Source organism: Lithobates pipiens, unplaced genomic scaffold, assembly GCF_037356315.1.
Source record: "Lithobates pipiens isolate NorthernLeopardFrog02 unplaced genomic scaffold, aLitPip1_a1.2 Scaffold_3, whole genome shotgun sequence".
Lineage (NCBI taxonomy): Eukaryota > Metazoa > Chordata > Amphibia > Anura > Ranidae > Lithobates > Lithobates pipiens.
The window spans coordinates 14058645-14073344 of NW_027507790.1; the positions used below are offsets into that span (position 1 = coordinate 14058645).

The following is a 14700-nucleotide window of genomic DNA, read 5'->3' on the forward strand; positions in this document are numbered from 1 at the left end:
CACTTTATAAGCAGTTAGAGCAAAAAGGTTTTACATCAATAAAAGTTGATCTTTGCAAGTACCCCTGCTAATAAGAAATGGCCTGTTGTATCTCTAACATTTGAAAAACAGTTTGTGGCCAGCTTACCAGGTTAAAAAGGAAATAAAGCCAAAGAAAAAATAAAATAAATGAAAGCAGCCATCACATCTAAGCTATATTGCAGATAAGCTGCACTATAATACAATGTTAGCGTTTGTGTTTAATACCACTTTAATCTTACCAGTAGAACTACCATTAAAAAAAAAAAAAAAAATTGTAAGTACAGAACATGCGTACTAGGTTCTCAAACTTCTTTCGAGTGTACACTGTACCATGCATGCACAGCTCAGTGTACAGTTTCGGCATGCCTTTATGCCGAGGTGAAAAAGTTATCCCAGTCTGGCCAATCACATTTAAAATCCTGAACCTCAGACAACCAGGTGAACATGACAGCACATCGCTGGAAGGGAGACTGTAGCAGAATTCAGTTTTGCTTTATTCATCAGACTTTGGTTCATATTATCTACCACTGAAGGTTTTAAAAGAAAATAAAAAATAAAATGTACCATTTCTTTGCAGGTAAAAAAAAAAGGGCATTTTTTGGAGCCTGTAAAGCAGTGCACCAGTGATCAAACAGGTCGCTGGTGCCATGCAGGTCTCCTGCAAATTTCAGAAAATCTGTGTGCCTGTATGGGCAAGCAGATACACGGACAGGATGAATCAATGAACTACCACGGCATGTTCATTGAGAACTACAAGCCGACATCTGCAAAGGATGTCGGCTTGTAGTTCATTCATACATAGAGCTTTGTGTACGAGGGACACGGCCATGCTGTTTTTAAAAACAGCTAGTACGGGTAACTCGGGCAGCGGCTGCAGCATTGGGAACATGTTGCATATTTCCCCCTCAAAACAGGTGGAACGTGTAACATGCTCCCAAAGGGGAACTTATCCTTTAAATTTCCTTAAATAAGCATGAAGCCATGCCAAAATTAGGTGCTCAACAGATCAAGTCACAATCGGAGTCGCATTTGTCCAGGTATCATTCTTACCAGTTTGTTGAATAAAAACGTAAAGAACTTACAAAAAAAAAAAAAAAAAAAACACAGAACACTAGGCTTCATTGCAGTTCTGAGATGGTTACTAAACTAATATGAACTAATGAGCCAATACTGTTAAAAGAACATAGTGCTTTAGCGATAGCACACTAAAATACTGTGCCATACGGTCGAGTTCCACATGCCTGTTATTTTACTTTAAAACTGAAGACAAAATTGTCTGCAATTACTTACAGGCCCCTTTTACAGCTGTCTGGTGTGATGTAGTAAAATGCATTATGTTGGCATTAATGTCAAGTAGTCCATTCACGTGAAAGGGCTATCAACACACAAGAACTGACAAAAACCATAAATGTATACTCCTGTGCAAAAGTTTTAGGCATGTGCAAAGAAATGCTTGAAAGAATGCTTTCCAAAATATATATATTTTAATTGTTAATTTTTATCAATTTACAAAATACAATGTGAGCCAACAGAAGAAAAATCTAAATCTAATCAATATTTGGTGCGACTACCCTTTGCCTTCAAACCTGCATCAATTTTTCTACGTGTACACAGTTTTTGAAGGAACTCGGCATGTAGGTTGTTCTAAAACGACAACGAACCACAGATCTTCTGTGGATGTAGGCTGCCTCAAATCCTTTGGTCTCTTTATGTAATCCCAGAAAGACTATGTTGAAATCAGGGCTCTGTGTGGGCCAAATCATCACTTCCAGGACTCCTTGTTCTTTATGCTGAAGATAGTTCAGTTTAATGACATTGGCTGCATGTATGGGGTTGTCCTGCTGCAAAATACATTTTGGGCCAATTACACGCCTCTCTGATGGTATGGCATGATGGATAAGTATCTGTCTGGTATTACATAAAGAGACAGATGGATTTGAGGCAGCCTACATGCACAGAGAATCTGTGGTTAGTTCTCCAAGATGTTTGGAACAACCTACCTGCGGGATTCCTTCAAATACTGTGTGCAGGTGTACCTAGAATTGAAGCAGTTTTGAAAGCAAAGGGTGGTCAAACCAAATATTGATTTGGATTTCTCCTCTGTTCATTTACTTTCCATTTTGTTAAAAGTTTTTTTTTTTATACACCTGCCTAAAACGTTTGCACTGTACCTTTTTGTCCTGATGCAGTGCACAAGAATGCACAGTAGAGCATTAGTGTGTTGTGATGCACAGCAATGCAGATGTTTTAGAATGCCATATAAAATGGTATGGAGCAAGCCTAAAATAAATAGCTTTTTTTGGAAGGCAAGCAAGCCCTCACGCCAGAATAAACTCTGATTCTAAAAATGCAGAAATGTACATTTGTAACTTCCCAAATGTTATCAACCACTTGCATCTCCCACTCCTTATTCAGTCAATGAGGGAAAAGAAACTGCTCTACACAGAACAGGAAAAGGATTTATATAAAACTCATGAAGCTTTTATGGGTATTTTCTTGCAATTCCAGACAAGTAACACAGTGCTTCCTCCTTTACATTAAAAATAAAAAATACTATACGATGCATGGTCCCAATATATTTAACAAGGTCTTTTGGCAAAAATTCGGAAAAAAAATGTGGCATAGGTCCAACATTTTCATAATCCCTCCCTTACTCAGAAAAAGGAAACAGAACCAGGATTTATTTAAAAAAAAAAAAAAAAAAAAAAAAAAAAAAAAAAGAAGCTATATATACTGATCTCATGAGCAGGAAACGGTCATGTAACACTTGAAAAATTAGGGTAAAAATCTTGGCTTTTAATTAACAAAAAGTTTTTTTCTTTTATTCCTTGTCCCCTTCTGCATGAGGTCGGCCTGAAAGGTTTGGATAGCGAATTTGTGACACTTCAGAAGTTAATGGCATCTAACCCAACTCCTGAAATTACACAAGTGTCTTTGCGTGGAGGCACCTGGTGGATGGGTGGGTGGAATTTTAACTGGGAATGGTGGTTACAGTCTGTGCTGGAATGCTGATCATCGCCTAGGCCCGGAGGAAAGTGTTGGGTAGAATGTGATCTGGCAGTGGGCACCTCCAGCTCAGCTAAGATCGTGTTCTGATTAGTCTTCAGAGTCGTCATTGTTGGTGAGACTGGCCACTAGATCCTCTAATTTGGAGATTCGTTCCGCCTGGGACCTGATGTCCTCTCTCATTAAACGCAGCTCCTTCATCACCTCATCTAGCTTTCCATCATTCGGCTGAAAAGCAAAAGATGTTTTAGGACAGACTAACAATTTTAGGATACAAAATTGTATTGCACAAAATTAAATCATACAATGAAAAACAGCTCCGCTCCTTTCCCCTTCTACACATAAAAGACAGAACTACACATACAAAACACATTGTCCCCAACTTACTATAAAAAACAAAATACAATAAAACAAAAATTGAAATCATTCTGAACTCCCTTAGCAGCAATCTAAGTACTTTCCAGTACTAAGCCTGTGAATGAAAGCTGACTGGTACAGCAGAGCTCAGAGCAGTCTGAGGGATGTATGCCATAGAGATGTGCTTTGTGTCGGTCAAACCATCACTTCCAGGCGAAAATAGTGAAAAAAAAAAAAAAAAAAAAAAAACGAGACACGGTCTGCCTACAAAGAAAACATTTTCGTGAAGGGTGAACAGTGAGGACTAATTAAAGTGTTTCTAAACATGGGACCAGACAGACCAAAATGTTGCGATGAAGGGCAGAATGTTTTGTTAAAAAGCAAATTCCCAAAGAGTTAAGCCCAAGAGCACTGTAAAGGTCTCCAAGGCATCCTGGAATATAAAATGTTCACCGTGTAAGGGTTTAAAAAAAAAAAAACACACACACACACGATGCTCTTCTCAGCAATGCAAGGACTACATTGATGTGTCGATAAATGAGGATTTGCGTTTTCTATAAAAGTGTAAAAAAAAAAAAAAGGGAAAAATGAGCGCAAGACTGGAGGAATCCATTTAGGCAAATCTGTCATAATGTGGTAGTATGCTGCGCATACTAGCACATCACAACATTTGCCTGTGGGGGAGCCATTGAGGCAAATTTGTCATAATGTGGTAGTATGCGGTGCATACTACCGCATCATGACATTACCCAGCTGGGGGACCATTTATTTTATTTAATTTTTTTTTAAACATGGCTTACTACTGCTAAGGACTCGGAATGCGCTTTCTGTTGTGTCCATGCACATGGTATGGTCCCACCATTTTCTATGAGGTCTCACGTGCACAGATGGGCTAAAAGGCATACGGAAAATTTTCTTCCAAAGCAGCACACCTCAAGGCATGTGTAACATCAGTGTGTTAACGGATCATGTGCATCGTTTACTGCACTGACATGCATAGGGGGCCCATTAGAAATTAATGGGATGTCATGCAAAAATCTAATATATCTAATATGCATAACCAGATGCACAGAACAGTGAATTTGGATTAAAAATACAGTACAGATCTCTGAATTCAGCACACAACACCCGAATGATTAACGTGTAATACTTACAGCAGTGTAGGCTTCTGGTGTCTTTTTAGCGGTACTAGCTGTCTCGGCCTTCTTCTGTGCAGCTGGTTTACTTCCCAAAATATTTTTCTTCACCACATTTAGATCACGGTTCTTGGTTGGTATGTATCCATGCTTCAGAGAGATCAAAATAGGGTCTGCATTTTTGCCAAGAAGCCAATCTTCAGCTTCAATTGGAGCTTCTGGACCAGCAGTATCAGGGTACAAATCATCTTGAAACAGATCCGACTAGAAGACAAGGTTTTAAACTGAAATGTTTTGTCAAGTACAGTAAGTGCATAATGCATGGCCTGTCCATTTAATAGTCAACAGAAGGTAAATTGTATTTAAAAAAATAAAATAAAAATATTTTGACACATACCATAGTGAGCCATGGATTTTAGTCCATTTAAAATATTCTTATGAAGATCACAAAAATCACTCAGGAAAAACTTGTATTGGACTGCACTGCTCAATGCAACCCAGATGCAGTGGACAAGACAAACTGCCCTAATTCCAGTTGTCTCAAAACAGTAATGTGCTGTGTTGCTATGCACTGGTCAAAGATGGAACATGTTGCATAAATGCAGCGCAGCCAGCTACAAGTAACCACATTTTTTAAAAACATAATTTTTGCTTTTTATAGTGGTATTCTACACTTACAATTAGCTCTATAGCTTATCAAAATCACTTTATCTTTAAAGATTTCCACATGGCCAAATGGGTAGAAAACCAAAATTACATTACACGTTCCCATAACTTTTATATAAAATAAAACATTGTTTACCTTTTTTAGATAAACTTATTTGGAAACAAGCACTAAAAAAAAATCCTACCTCTGTTTATGATGGGGCTTGGGGAGCTGTTTGCTCTAAGGGCCGGTTCACACAGCGAGGCGTCTCCGACTTGCCTCGCCGCGACCTGCGGGGACCTCAGCGGCGACTTGCAGAGGACTTCTGTATAGAAGTCAATGCAAGTCGCCCCCGAAGTCGCCCAGAAGTAGTACAGGAACCTTTTTTCTGAGTCGGAGCGACTCGAGTCGCTCCTCTCAGAACGGTTCCATTGTACAGAACGGGGGCGACTTGCGGGAGCGAGGCGAGGCGAGCCGTGTCGCCTCGCATCACCTCGCTGTGTGAACCGGCCCTAAAATTAACTTTCTCAGAGTTGGCAGATATCAGTTGTAAACTAGATTTGAACACAGTTTGTCCTAAGAACAGGTTAAATATTTAAAAGCGGTTTCTCAAGTGTATGCTAAATGAGGAAAATTCAGAAATGCTTGCAGTCAGCCATGACACTGCTTCCTAAAGTGATAGGTGGAGTGACTTTCTTTCCAGCAACAAAATAAAAAAAAAAAAAAAAAATAAAAAAAAAAAAAATAAAAAAAAAAAAATCACATGATCCGTGCCCCCCCCATCAGTGTGGATTGGGAAATTCCTCCTGTGGAGGCATTGTGTTCTCCCGGCAAGATGAGGGATTGTTAGCGGGTTTTTATAGCCACTAGCAGTTTTCTCATATATAAGCTGCCAGACTGGCTGTACCCAAGATGATTGGATCAACTTGGGTACTTTCAGCCTACTCATACATGGTTAGAATCATGTCCTGCTGAGCCGTCTTATTTAATCCCATCATGTGGTCACCATGTTACAGTGGTGATTAACCCCTTCCCAACCAGCCGCCGCAGTTATACTGTGGCAGGTTGGCTCCCCTGGGCGAAGCTTTGCAGCTATACGCCGGCTCGCCTTTGGACCACTAGGGGCTGCATGTACCCTCAGCGCAGGAGCCGATACACGTTAACTACCAGGCACCCGAGATCGCTCCACACAGACAGAATGGAGATCTGTCAATGCAAACAGACAGATCTCAGTGCTGTCAGGGGTGAGGAGAGCGATCTGTTAACACTAAGTATGAACAACGATCGCTCTCCTCACCCAGGCAGTCCAATCCTCCAGTTAGAATCACTCCCTAGGCCCCCAAGTCCCCAATGATTGCCCCCCTAGTGTGTACCCCTTCCCTGCCATTGACATTTACAGTGTTATCAGTGCATTTTTATAGCACTAATTGCTGCATAAATGCCAATGGTCCCAAAAATGTGTCAAAAGTGTCCGATCTGTCCACCATGTTGCAGTCCCAATAAAAATCGCTATTACTAGTAAGAAAAAAAAAAAGGCATAAATCTTTCCCCTATTTTGTAGGCGCTATGACTTTTGCGCAAAATATACGCTTGAGATTTTTATTACCAATAATATGTAGAATACATAATGGCCTAAACTGGAGGAAAAAATTTGTTTAAAAAAAAAAATGTTTTTTTTTATAGCAAAAAAGTACAAAAAATTTTCTTCAAAATGTATGCTTTTTTGTTTATAGCGCAAAAGATTAAAACCGCAGAGATGATCAAATACCACCAAAAGAAAGCTCTATTTGTGAAAAAAAAATAAAAATTTTGTTTGGGTAGAATGTAGCTCAACCGCATAATTGTCAGTTAAAGAGACGCAGTGCTGTATCGCAAAAATTGGCAGCCAAATCTTCCAGGGCTGAAGTGGTTAAATACCCTGGATTTCTGCCATCAGATCACCGACCCATCTATCCATGCGGAGAGGATATCCATTTCAGGCAACCGAGTGGCATGATCTGGTTCCTTGGTGATTAAAAAAGTGAGGTGGAATGCTCTTGTACAATCTGGTGAGTACGGACTTTTATATGAGCACGTGGTGACAAAGCATTAAGTGGGGGAATCTTCTGGCGTCAAGGCACAAGCACTTTTTTCACTTTTCTATGGATGGAGTGTGTTGCTTATGTAATATTTGTATTCTATTACTCTGGACTGAGCACTTATTACTTTATATCTTTGTTTTACATTTAATTGTAGTTATTTTTGCAAACGCTGTCTAGCACAAAAATCTTGTGTTATTTTGTGATTACGTTTATATAGAGTGATTATATACAGAGTTCTGTGAATGCACTAAATGTACCGACAACCTTTGTGGCCAATGGCTTGTAGTTCTCAATGAACTACCAGGGTGCTGTTGAGTGTGGTGATAGTTCATTGATTCTTCTTGTCTTTGTGAAACTGCCTGCCCATACAATGTAGGAGTCCTGCATGGCACCCGCAATCTGCTGATCGTGGTTGCCATTCTTTCCAAGCAACTACAAAAAAATAAAAAGTAAAACGCACGTTTTACTTACCTTTACAGTGATTCTAAAGGGTTTTGTTTTTTTAAAACACACGTCATACTTGCCTACTCTGTGTAATGGTTTTGCACAGAGCACCCTAGATCCCCTGCTGGTGCTCCTGGCTCCTCCCCCTTGATCAAAGCATCCCCAATAGTAAGCCGCTTACTATGGGGGCATTGGTGTGTACTTGCTCCCTAGCCCTGTCTACGCGTCCAAAAGAGACTGCTGGATTAGAGGGTGCTCAGGTGAGCGATGGGCGCTGGGGGGCTGATTTTTTTTTTTACCATCATGAATAGGATGCATTCAAGTTAAAAAAAAACTTCAGCCTTTTACAAACACTAACTTATGCTGTGTGAATGTGAACATGTATCATATAATGGGGCTTTCGAAAATTTTACTGCAAAAGTGGAAATGCCATTTTAAAGTTTCTTAAAGTGTAATGTGTCAATCCGACAAAGCAGAAGATGTAACAAACTGATAATTCACCAACTCTTCTCACCCCTTCTGTTAAACATAAGTGAATGCAGCAGAGCCTGATTAACATCTATAGCTGCCCCATCCCTCCCAAGTTTGAGTGCTACCGTACATATGACAGGAGGTCGATATTAAGACAGATTCAGGGAATTAAATGGATAATAACCCCACAGGTTTTAGCACTTTCAGCAGCTGACTTCATCATCAAGTATGCATTTTCTTGCCTCTGTTCAGATTAAGGCTGGGTTCACACTGCTGCGATGCGGGAACGCTGCAAATCTACTGCGGGTTCCCACATCGCATGCCTCCCGTCAGCAGTTCACACTGCCCTATGCGAACTGCTGAGAGTGTCAGTGAAAAGTTAACACCTCCAAATTAGTTCACATATCGCAGTGCGATCTGCAAACTTGGACAGGAATCGGATCGCATGGTGTGAACACCGATGCGATCCGATTCTGCTGCGGACCAAAAAAGGGTCCTGTACGAGTTTGGGCCGGATGCGTTGCAAATTCAGCCATACTATCTGTATGGCTGAAATCGAATCAGACAGATATCGCATGTGATTTGCACTGCGAATCACATGCGATCCCGTACACCGCAGCAGTGTTAACCCAGCCTAAAGCTGGTGCCATGACTGCTTTCCCATTTCAGGGTAGTTCCTTTCTCTTGCAGCATCCTGTGCAGTCACCCTTGCATGCACAGTTTTCACATTTTTAACCAGTGTGGGATTTTGGCTGGGGGTTGCCCTTTGGTTTTGGATCACTACCTGGGAGGATGTTTTTTTTTTTAAAGTATAAAACTTAAGGTAGCAGCTTGTAAGAATTTTTTTTTTTAATGGTTACATATTAGTATTAAATTGCATTTTTAAATCTGCCCAGAGTGCAGTTTTAGTTACCACAGCGCACATGGCCAACTTTGCAGTATACACTAAAAAGATACTTGCTTACTAAAGCACTGTGTTGTTGCAACCAATTCTTTCCCATTTCAACATCAACCTTTGACGGTCTGAGCACTTCCTGGGACTGTCAGAGGCTCTTTTCTCCTCTGCAGCCTGCAAATTGCTCTCCACCTGTCTTGACTTCGAGTGTTCAGTGCTAAAACACCAGTCACTAAACATCTCAGTACCTTGAGCATCCTGAAAAAACCTCACCTATTAAAGCACAGCCCAACAACAAAGATGCAGTTGAAAGCCTGTATCCTTTGGCATTGCTTTGCTAAAATGAGCTACAGAATGCCCCTCAATAGCAATACTTAGTTTCATTATACTAGCTGTTGTGTCCCAAATGACTTAAAAAGTAACAGGACAGGTTTGCTTTTAAGCAATGATGCCCATCACTGAAACCCCAGAACACTTATGTTCCCTTCATTCAATTGATCATTTTCCAAAAATCACTGACCTTTCTGGGAACAGTCATAATAATAGGCTCACATTTCCTCTCATGCAGTTTGTAGAACCTGAAAGAAAAGAAAGTTATTCAAAAAAGTAATGACAAATTTGTGCCCTAGTACAAAAAATAAATAAAATATACAAATCAAAAACAATGCATCATTCTCACTACTAGTCAGTTATAGCTTCTTTTATAGAATACAGCAAGTTTCACCAATGACAGTAAAACAAAATCATAACTTTAGGTTAATGGATTCTGGCTAATCTCCCTTAACCCTTTCACTGCCGGATCCCTGGCATCAGTGTTTGACGCTAAAATGTACAGGAATCCTAACAAGTATAACTATAGATTAGACAAATTGCTGTCAGGGAGCACTTGTGTAAGCCTGAGAACCAACTAATCATAAAAATGCATTTTGTGCAAAGGTGCATGTAAATCTCTAAAGACAAATATTCCTGTGTAGGCGTTGGTAAGCCCCAACATACTGAGTAGGAAGAGAGATTGAACAGATTGTAATAAGTAAAAAAAAGGCTTAAAGAGGAAGTAAAGGCCCTTTAAAAAAAAAAAAAAAAAAATGCAACCTGCAAGGCAAAGGCATAATGAGCTAGTATGCATAGCATATTTGTAAATATCTCCTAAACCGTGTAGGTTTAGGAGAGATTTCTTGGACCTAGAGGTAAGCCTTAACCACTTCCCGACCAGCGCACGACGATGTACGTCGACAGAATGGCACGGGCAGGCATATTGGCGTACATGTACGTCCAATATTCGTTGCCGCCGTGCCATCGGGAGCGCGCCGCCGGCGGCGCGCTCCCGCGCTGGTCGGGACCCCCGTGAGTCCGGTCGCGGGACCCGCGGACTCGATCGCCGCGGGCATCCCCGCGATCGTCTCACGGAGCGGCCGAATGGAGGAAATGCTGTATAAACAACATGTTTCCATTCTGCCTAGCAACTAGTGACGCTGATCTCTGCTCCATGTGATTGGAGCAGAGATCAGTGTACACTAAATGAAAGCCCAACCCCCCCACAGTTAGTAACACACCCCTAGGAACACTTAACCCCTACACTGCCAGTGTCATTTACACAGGAATCACTGCATTTATATAGCAGTGATTACTGTATAAATGACAATGGTCCCAAAAATGTGTCAAAAATGTCCGATGGGTTCCCCACAATGTCACAGTCACAATAAAAATCGCAGATCGCCGCCATTACTAGTAAAAAAAAAAAAAATTATTAATAAAAATGCTATAAAACTATCCCTATTTTGTAAACGCTATAACTTTTGCGCAAACCAAATAATCGCTTATTGCGATTTTTTTTACCAAAAATATGTAGAAGAATACGTATCGGCTTAAACTGGGGGAAAAAAATGTTTTTTTATATATTTTTGGGGGATATTTATTATTACAAAAAGTAAAAAATAATGCGTTTTTTCTAAATTATCTCTCTATTTTTGTTTATAGCGCAAAAAATAAAAACCGCAGGGGTGATCAAATACCACCAAAAGAAAGCTCTATTTGTGGGAAAAAAGGACGTTAATTTTGTTTGGGAGCCACGTCGCACGACCGCGCAATTGTCAGTTAAAGCGACGCAGTGCCGAATTGCAAAAAGTGGTCTGGTCTTTGACCAGCAAATTGGTCCGGTCTGAAAGTGGTTAATCTAGGCTTACCTGTAGGTCAAAGTGGTTTGTAAGGGTTTACAACCACTTTAAAGAATCTTGTGCTTTTCCATGCGAGTAGAAACAGAAGACGAACTGGAAAGGCAAGCACTGCAAATCAAGAATAAACTGAACATCTTCTGGCAAAGGAGGAGGTAGGCGTCTATAGATCACACCATCGCCTCCATAAGGGCCAACATATCACGAGTAAGGCTTTTTGGCAGCTCTTTTCGGCAAAGAAAAAGGTTTGCCACAATGAGAAGTATCAACAGTAGATAATGACTGCGTCTGGGAGGGTCACATGGATGAGAACCACACAGTAAGAGATAAGCAATCCAAAGTGAAGTGCGATTTTGGATAATGGGGTCTAGAAAATCTGCCAACAGTAGCTGTCTCAATGTATTGGACTTGCCAGATCAACCTTGGGAATAGAGCATTTTTTTAAATAAATTCTGCATCCATACAATACAAGGCTTTACATGAGGCATGAAGGTAAGAACGTAACCAACAAAAAGTGGAGAAGAGTAATCTCATTCCTTTCAGTCTGTCTCGGCAGGTGCTTCTGCCAAATACAGTATCTTACAAGAGCGAGGACACCCCTCACATTTTTGTAAATATTCTATCTTTTCATGTGAACACTGAAGAAATGACACTTTGCTACAATGTAAAGTAGTGAGTGCACAGCTTGTATAATAGTGTAAAAATTAGCTGTCCCCTCAAAATAACTCACACAGTCTATGTCTAAACTGCTGGCATCAAAAGTGAGTACACCCCTAAGTGAAAAAAGTCTAAATTGGGCCCAAAGTGTCAATATTTTGTATGGCCACCAATATTTTCCAGCACTGCCTTAACCCTCTTGGGCATGGAGTTCACCAGAGCTTCACAGGTTGCCACTGGAGTCCTCTTCCACTCCTGACGACATCACAGAGCTGGTGGATGTTAGAGACCTTGCACTCCTCCACCTGCCATTTGCCCCACATCAGCTCAATAGGGTTTAGGTCTGGAGACATGCTTGGCCAGTCCATCACCTTTACTCTCAGCTTCTTTAGCAAGGCAGTGGTCATCTTGGAGGTGTTTGGGGTCTTTATGCTGAAATACTGTCCTGTGGCCCAGTCTCCGAAGGGAGGGGGGATCATGCTCTGCTTCAATATGTCACAGTACATGTTGGTATTTATGGTTCCCTCAATGAATTGTAGCTCCCCAGTGCCGGCAGCACTCATACAGCCCCAGACCATGACACTCCCACTACCACTATAGGCAAGAAGCTTGTCTTAGTACACCTAACCTGGTTGCCGCCACACACACTTGACACCATCTGAACCAAAATAAGTTTGTCTTGGTCTCAGAGCACAGGACATGGTTCCAGTAATCCATAGCCTTAGTCTGCTAGTCTTCAGCAAACTGTTTATGGGCTTTTTGCATCATCTTTAGAAGAGGCTTCCATCTAGGACAACAGCCACGCAGACTAATGTGATGTATGGTCTGAGCACCAACAGGCCATGTTGACCTTCAAGTGACCAGTAAGAGAGCGATAACACCAAATTTAACACACCTGTGACCTTGAAAGACTAACGAGTCACATGACATGGGGGGTTGTAGGGTTGAGGATGGCTTATTTTTGCCTGCTATAAACTAAACCCAGTACTACTGAGAAGGTTTGGTTTAAATACATCACTAGTGCTGCATACTGTATAACTTAGTTCTTATAGCAATGCCAAATTTACATTTTTATAAAACAAAAGCAGTATGTCTAGATATGACTAGAATGTACCTTCCATCGCCTCCTTCCTTTTTTACATCGCTCAAATGCAAGCTTTTTTTTTACCATTCTCAGATTTCCTGTTCTAGGGTGGTTACATTTCTTCTCAACGCCAGGCCTGTGCATGTGAACGTAGCTAGCCTCTTCCGTTACCCCCTCACCCGGTGATGGACTACACATCTATGCACAGACACATTCAGCTACATGGGTATTTTAGTACACAGAGCAATGCATGTGACCAGAAACAGTACTGCTTGCTCTACACTAGTTGCAGTGAGGTGCATTAGTGGAGGATTGGGAGCATGCACAGGATCAAAAAAGCCTCAAAACAGCGAGATTTTTTTTTTTTTTTAAAGGCAGGGCTATGGTATATTTGATTTTTTTAAACGAATTATGGAAAAAAAATAAAGTTTAGTGTCACTTTAATTATGCACATGATCCAGTAGGCGATTTGGGTCCCATTGACTCTGAAATGGTCAAACCTAATGAACGGAGCAGGGCTAAATGCAAGAACTGACTGCCTTGCTTCATAGTCTTGATTTTGCAACAGAACACCCTGTTCAACATCTGACAGAGGACTTTTACATCGCTCTCAGATGATCGGTCTTCCTAGCAGCCTTCTTGATGAGGACAAAGCTGAAGCAACTTACTGACACCACAGAATCACACCCAGGGCTATATTTACTGAAATAGTTACATGACACGTGATGGCACCTGTACAAAAAGGGAGTCACAGGTGTGTATGTAGCAAGTCTAAAAATGTCCCAACACCAGTAATTTTGTAATGGGGTCAGAGAAACAAAATGAATGGCATTCTGCAACTGTAAATCTACAAAATTGAACAGCCCTGTCTGCCATCACATAACTAGCATGAAAAAACATTGATGGATATTGCAGATAAGACAATACCAGAAATACAACCAAAATTGTTTAGACCACCAGTTAAGAACAAGATTTAACAACTAAATAAAACTTGAAAAATTTGTGATGAAGTCTAATAATGGTCTTAATTTTTTGATTGCAAAACATTTCCTTCATTAGGTTTTCCTCTGTTGGCAATTTATTTTCAAATTTAATATCTTAAAAAGCAGTCGGCCTAGACTAAAAGTTACAGCCACTATATAATGGATATATTAAACACCGAGACCCTGTAATTACAGACTGTGTAAGCCTCCATAAAAGCTTGAGAAATTAGAGTGCCTGGTGTCAATCGATGAGCTGTAATGGATTTTGAAGAGGTAAGTTGAGGACACAAAAAAGGGATCAGAGATTTGAATGCTCACACTAATATTCAGGCTCTTTCACCTTATAAATTACAGAAGTCTTTTCCTCAAAAGAGGTGGCATGTTGTGCTTCTGCAGTGTCATTTGGCCCCCTGTAACGCCTGAAATACCTGACTGATCCTGCCAGTTTCTACCCTCCCCTCTCTGCGCTGATATATCAGGGGTGCTGAGCCCTGACACCGGAGACAGCTTCAGCCTTCTCTCCTGTGTGTCTCCCTCCTAACCTCGCCCCCCTCTGCTTGTCAGCTCCCCGATGCTCCCCTCCTGCTCAAAAAAAAACAAAAAAACAAAAAAACAAAAATAAAACAGTTTTCTTCTATAGTTCCCTCCAATATAGAACATTAGGCTCCGCAGTGCATCTCATTTATAAAAAATATGCGGTGTAATAGCTTACTTCAGAGCGCCGTTCGGCACTCACGTGACTGCCCGC

At 40.8% G+C, this 14700-nt stretch overlaps 1 protein-coding gene across 2 annotated transcripts in view; it reads right to left on the reverse strand.

Annotated features, from left to right (window-relative positions):
- Nucleotides 1–2460: 2460 nt before the first annotated feature.
- Nucleotides 2461–14700, reverse strand: part of CORO1C (coronin 1C) — a 152911-nt gene continuing 140671 nt past the window's right edge. For both annotated transcript variants that reach the window (XM_077461291.1, XM_077461292.1), the window contains exons 9-11: nucleotides 9578–9635; nucleotides 4539–4784; nucleotides 2461–3255 (exon numbers count right to left, since the gene is read on the reverse strand). In XM_077461291.1, coding sequence (XP_077317417.1) covers nucleotides 3118–3255; nucleotides 4539–4784; nucleotides 9578–9635 — 442 coding nt within the window. In that variant the 3' untranslated portion in view covers nucleotides 2461–3117. The remainder of the gene's footprint in view (nucleotides 3256–4538; nucleotides 4785–9577; nucleotides 9636–14700) is intronic.